General features: G+C 31.7%; 3 protein-coding genes across 3 annotated transcripts; all 3 read left to right on the plus strand.

Moving 5' to 3' along the window:
* Nucleotides 1–4642: 4642 nt before the first annotated feature.
* Nucleotides 4643–5413, plus strand: LOC137630287 (DNA-directed RNA polymerase subunit beta''-like). Its single transcript, XM_068361733.1, has one exon. It carries the CDS (start codon nt 4643–4645, stop codon nt 5411–5413), a length of 771 nt encoding a protein of 256 aa, XP_068217834.1.
* Nucleotides 5414–5454: 41 nt separating this feature from the next.
* Nucleotides 5455–6096, plus strand: LOC137630288 (uncharacterized). Its single transcript, XM_068361734.1, has one exon. The coding sequence runs from the start codon at nt 5455–5457 to the stop codon at nt 6094–6096; it is 642 nt and encodes a 213-aa protein (XP_068217835.1).
* Nucleotides 6097–6174: 78 nt separating this feature from the next.
* On the plus strand, nt 6175–6594 carry LOC137630289 (uncharacterized). The gene has a single exon (XM_068361735.1). The coding sequence runs from the start codon at nt 6175–6177 to the stop codon at nt 6592–6594; it is 420 nt and encodes a 139-aa protein (XP_068217836.1).
* The last annotated feature ends 232 nt before the right edge of the window (nt 6595–6826 follow it).

The following is a 6826-nucleotide window of genomic DNA, read 5'->3' on the forward strand; positions in this document are numbered from 1 at the left end:
CACCTTGGAGGAAAAATCCTCCTAGGGTTGCACGGACCAAAGGAACTAACGAATTTAAGCGGGACCCAAACCCCAATCAGGAATTCACCAGTCATGACAATGCCCTACAGACTGACCATATAAACATATGATCAGCGCCCAGGTCCCCTCTCTACCCAACCTAGGACCAGGGAGGCCCGGGCAATGGGTGCCGATGACTCAGCAGGTAGACATATAGGCTCCTCTAAACCCCGCATACTTACCTCACAGGGATAGTGAGGTTGCAGAGACCAAAGGAACTAACGAACCGCAGTTACCAGTCAGGGATGTTACCATACAGGCCACCAAAACCTTGCAGCGAGTATAATTCTCATGAGGCAGTTCAATTTCTCCTCACTTCATACTATGATAAATCCCACATCATAAGCCTAACTGCAACTCTATTCAAATAATATGCAAACTCTATGCAATATTTGCGGAAACAATTGATTAAAGACTTTGCTATTCAATCTTCTACGACATCCCTTCCCCAAGTGCGGTATTATCAACCCTTATTCACCAACTCCCTCTTTATCAACCCTTATGGAACCAACTCCTTATTTATCAGCCTCCTCTTTCGCGCCATCTTCATTATCTCTACTATGTCCCGTAGCCCCCTTTTCTCTTCTTTTTAATTTCATTTTCCTTTCCGCGTCGGCCCCCTCTCTCGCATCTTCATTATCTCTTCTACATACTCGAGCCTTTTTCCTCTTCTTATTCTTATTTTCCTTTCCTTTTCCCCCTCTGGGTCGGCCACCCACACCCCCCTCTTTTATCTGTTTTGCCCAACCAAGCCTTCTGCATCTATCGTTCAGCCCATCAACGCAGCCACCCAGGCAGTGTTTACTCTATGAGATTACACTCTACACCGCCTCTCAAAGCCGCTAAGAGCGTTTAGCGGGCAGAACAGCCTGAGAAATTCGACTTAATTGCGTACGGATGATTAATGGTCAAACTTGATGATTGATTTCTGGAACAGAGAGAGAGAGAGAGAGAGAGAGAGAGAGAGAGAGAGAGAGAGAGAGAGAGAGGAGAGAAGGGGAGAAAGTTTAACGGTTGATTTCAAGAAACAATTCCTCCAAAACATTATTTTCTCTTTTACGTCGACAAGAATTGGATGGGAGATCTGACAGTGTTTGGGATTGTATAGCATCTTTGTTTTCATGTTCGTAGATTGTTCGTTTGCTGATCTTTTTGTTGTTTACTAGTAATTTAGCGTGGGATTTCTTTTTCAGTGGAATCCACCTTGTTTGAATATTTAACATTTTAGCTTTGTGATGAAGAATTTGTAATAATAATAATAACAATAATAATAATAATAATAATAATAATAATAATAATAATAATAATAATAACGACTTTTTATAATACTGTACTAATAATAATAATAACAACAATAATAATAATGACTTTTATAACATCATTAATAATAATAATAATAATAATAATAATAATAATAATAATAATAATAACTACTTTTTATAATACTGTACTAATAACAATAATAATAATAATGTCTTTTATAACATCAATAATAATAATAATAATAATAATAATAATAGTAATAATGACTTTTTATAATACTGTAATAATAACAATAATAATAATAATGATTTTTATAACCTCAATAATAATAATAATAATAATAATAATAATAATATTTTCTTTAATTATCAATCAAATCTGAGTCTACTGTTTTCTTCCTTAAAACGGGAAAATATTCCAAATCATCTCTCTCTCTCTCTCTCTCTCTCTCTCTCTCTCTCTCTCTCTCTCTCTCTCTCCTCTCTCTCTCTCTCTCTCTCTCTCTCTCTCTTATAAAAGTCTGCAATTCTATAATTAAAAAGGACACTTCTTCACTAACAATCCTGTTTTGGAATTCTCCACACAACTCTATACTCCCTTGATATTTTAAACCAAAAACTGGGGTGGCAGAGCTCTGATACAGCATTCATTGCTGTTTGGGGCTTCCTAAAAAATACGCCCCGACCACCCAACCCCCCCCCCCCCCACAAAAAAAAAAACATACCTTACTAAGTTCATCATATATGAACACTCTCTTGGGTAGTGTGCCATAGTCTCTGTACCATGGTCCTCCATTGTTTTGGGGTAGAGGTCTCTTGGTTTGAGGGTACACTCGGGCACACTACTCTAAATATTTTTCTTCTTTTTGAAGTTTTAATAGGTTATAAATGAAAGATTTATTTCAATGTTTTTACTGTTCTTGAAATATTTTATTTTGATTGCTCATTACGTCTCTCGTAGCTTATTCATTTCCTTTCCTCACGGGGCTACTTACCCAGTTGGACCCCTGGGGCTTATAGCTTTTCCAACTAGGGTTGTAGCTTAACAAGCAATAATAATAATATTGATAACAATAATGATGATAATAATAATAACAATAATAATAATAATAAATAATAATAATAATAATAATAATAATAATAATAATAATAATAATAACAGCATTTTATCCGTACCAAGAGGAATTAAATAACTTATGGGATGTACCAATTCAACTCAGTTCAGCATAACTGGTCTCCAACAGGCCATATTCCTTCTTTAACAGGAAACTATATAAATTCATGGGACTCGTTTAGATTAGACGAGCCTCTTGTGGGTACTGTTCAAAAAAATAGAGGGAATCCTTTTCCGAATAAAAGGAAAAATAAAATAATCCTTTAGTATCCAATATTGGAAAAAAATAAGATTGAAAGCTTATAATTATTTGATATTTTCTTCGCGTCTCCTTTTCACTAAAACATGCATTTATTATTATTATTATTATTATTATTATTATTATCATTATTATTATTATTATTAACTAAGCTACAACCCTAATTAGAGCAGCAGGATTCTATAAGCGCAAGGGCTCCAACACGGAAAATATCCAAGTGAGGAAAGGTAATAAAGAAACGGATAGAATAGTGTGCCCGAGTGTTTCCTCATGCAAGAAAACTATAACCCAAGACAGTGGAAGACTATGGTACAGAGGCTATGGCGCTACCCAAGACTAGAGAACAATGGTTTGATGTTGGATTGTCCTTCTCCTAGAAGTGCTTACCATAGCTAGAGAGTTTCTTCTACCCTCACCCAATGGAAAGTAGCCACTGAACAATTACAGTGTAAAGGTTAAACCTTTGAGCAAAGAAATGTGTTCAAAATTATATAGATTCGTAAAATCTGTAGTGGAAATAATGCAGTAGTTTAATTAAGTATTAATTATCAAGTATTATTAAGTATTAATTATTCCTCCTTACGAATAGTAACAATTATGCTGTGATATGGAATGTATATATAAACCAAAAACGTAATTGAATGATTGCAGTGATATGTATTGTGTATGCCGTGAAGCTATATGAAACGTAATATTCATAACTTCACATGTAGCTTATTAATTTCCTTATGTCCTTTCCTCACTGGGCTATTTTTCCTTGTCGGTGCCCTTGAGCTTATAGTATCCTGCTTTTCATCTAGGGTTGTAGCTAGTAGTAGTAGTAGTAGTAGTAGTAGTAATAATAATATTAATAATAATAATAATAATAATAATAATAATAATAATAATAATAATAATAATAATAATAATAATAATGATGATAATAATAATATGATTAATGAGGGACATTTCCTACAGAGAATAGCTAGCACATACAAAAGTGTGTGTGCTGGAAAGACGTGACTCCATGACTAAAAGGTGTTTGGTGATATTAATATTTACAAATAATATAGAGGATTTTTACTGGAGGTAACATCCCGGACATGCAGTGGGGAGGGAGTTCATTGAACATAATACAATAGACTTCATAATAATTTATATTAGAGGGTGACTGCAGGTGAGATATTCCCCGCGCATTTAGAAACATCCCTGCCAGGTGATCGCCGTACTGGAGTTCAAGTCCCACTCAATCTCGATATTTGTAGTGCCTGCAACCTCACCATCCTTGTGAGTTAAGAATTGGGAGTTTAGGTGAGCCTATTAGTCTACCTGCTGAGTCCTCAGCAGTCATTGCCTAGTCCTTCCTGGTCCTAGCATGGGTGGAGAGGGGGCTTGGGCATGATCATATGGATATATGGTCAATCTGTAGGGCACTGTCCTGCCAGCTAGGGCATTGTCACTGTCCCTAGCCTCAGTCATTCATGAGATGCCTTTAAACATTTAAACCACACACAAAACGGGAGGGTGTCTGCTGAAGAGAACTAGGAAATAAGAAAAAATTATTGATATATATATATATATATATATATATATATATATATATATATATATATGATAAATTTTTGCACATATAAGGCTTATTTGAATATATATATATATATATATATATATATATATATATATATATATATATATATATATGTGTGTGTGTGTGTGTGCGTGTGTGTGCGTGTATATATATATATATATATATATATATATATATATATATATATATATATATATATGTGTGTGTGTGTATATATATACATATATTATATATATATATATATATATATATATATATATATATATATATATATATATATATATATTATATATATATATATATATATATATATATATATATATATACAAATTAGATAAGGGATTCCTAATTGAGAATTAACTTTCTTCAAAGACAACATTATGTTTAACTTCAATGAAAATTTAGACAACATTATGCTTAACTTCATTGACTATTTAGACAAAATTATACTTAACTTCAATGACTATTTAGACAACATTATCCTTAACGTCTATTATGACTATTTCGACAACATTATGCTTAACTTCATTGACTATTTAGACAAAATTATACTTAACTTCAATGACTATTTAGACAACATTATCCATAACGTCTATTATGACTACTTCGATAACATTATGCTTAACTTCCTTGACTACTTAGACAAAATAATACTTAACTTCAATGACTATTTAGACAACATTATCCTTAACGTCTATTATGACTACTTCGACAACATTATGCTTAACTTCAATGGCCACTTAGACAAAATTATACTTAACTTCAATGACTATTTAGACATTATCCTTAACGTCTATGATGACTATTTCGACAACATTATGCTTAACTTCATTGACCATTTAGACAAAATTATACTTAACTTCAATGACTATTTAGACAACATTATCCTTAACGTCTATTATGACTATTTCGACAACATTATGCTTAACTTCAATGACTATTTAGACAAAATTATACTTAAGTTCAATGACTATTTAGACAACATTATCCTTAACGTCTATTATGACTACTTCGACAACATTATGCTTAACTTCATTGACTACTTAGACAAAATTATACTCAACTTCAACGACTATTTAGACATTATCCTTAACGTCTATTATGACTATTTCGACAACATTATATATTCCTTAACTTCAATGACTACTTAGACAAAATAATACTTAACTTCAATGACTATTTAGACAACATTATGCTTAACTTCAATGACCATTCAGACAACATCATGCTTAACATCACTGACTATTTAGACAAAATTATGGTTAACTTCAATGACTATTTGGACAACATTATGTTTAACTTCAATTACTATTTAGACAACATTATGCTCAACTTCAATGACTATTTAGACAACATTATGCTTAACTTCAATGACTACTTAGACAAAATTATACTTAAATTCAATGACTATTTAGACAACATCATGCTTAACATCAATGACTATTTAGACAAAATTATGGTTAACTTCAATGACTATTTAGACAACATTATGCTTAACTTCAATTACTATTTAAACAAAATCATGCTCAACTTCAAAGACTATTTAGACAACATAATGCTTAATGACTACTTAGACAACATTAAGCCTAACTTAAATGGGTATTTAGATAAAATTATACTTAACGATTATGACTATTTAGACAACATTATGCTCAACTTCAATCACTATGCAGACAACATAATGCTTAACTTTAATGACTATTTAGACAACATCATGCTTAACATCAATGACTATTTGGACAACATTATGCTTACCAACAATTACTATTTAGACAACATTATGCTCAACTTTAAATACTATTCAGACAACATTATCTTCAATTTCAATGACTAATTAGACAACATTAAGCTTAACTTCAATGACTATTTAGACAACATTAAGCTTAACTTCAATGACTATTTAGACAACATTATGTTTAATGTCAATGAATATTCAGATACCATAATGCTTAACTTCAATGACCATTTAGACAACATTAAGCTTAACTTCAATGACTATTTAGACAACATTATGTTTAATGTCAATGACTATTTAGACAACATTATGCTTAACTTCAATGAATATTTAGACAACATAATGCTTAACTTCAATGACTATTTAGACAACATTATGCATAACTTTAATGACTATTTGGACAACATTATACTTAACGTCAGTGACTATTTGGACAACTTTATGCTTACCAACAATGACTATTTAGACAACGTAATGCTTAACTTCAATGACTATTTAGACAACATTATGCATAACTTTAATGGCTATTTGGACAACATTATGCTTAACGTCAGTGACTATTTGGACAACTTTATGCTTACCAACAATGATATTTAGACAACATAATCCTTAACTTCAATGACTATTTAGACAACATTATGTTTAATGTCAATGACTATTTAGACAACATTATGCTCAACTTCAATAACTATTCAAACAACATAATGCTCAACTTCAATGACTATTTAGACAACATTATGTTTAATTTCAATGACTATTCAGAAAACATCATGCTCAACATCATTGGCTATTTCCCTCCTAAAATTCTGGCGATAAAAATAAACAAATC

This window comes from Palaemon carinicauda, chromosome 38, assembly GCF_036898095.1.
Source record: "Palaemon carinicauda isolate YSFRI2023 chromosome 38, ASM3689809v2, whole genome shotgun sequence".
In the NCBI taxonomy this organism is placed as follows: domain Eukaryota; kingdom Metazoa; phylum Arthropoda; class Malacostraca; order Decapoda; family Palaemonidae; genus Palaemon; species Palaemon carinicauda.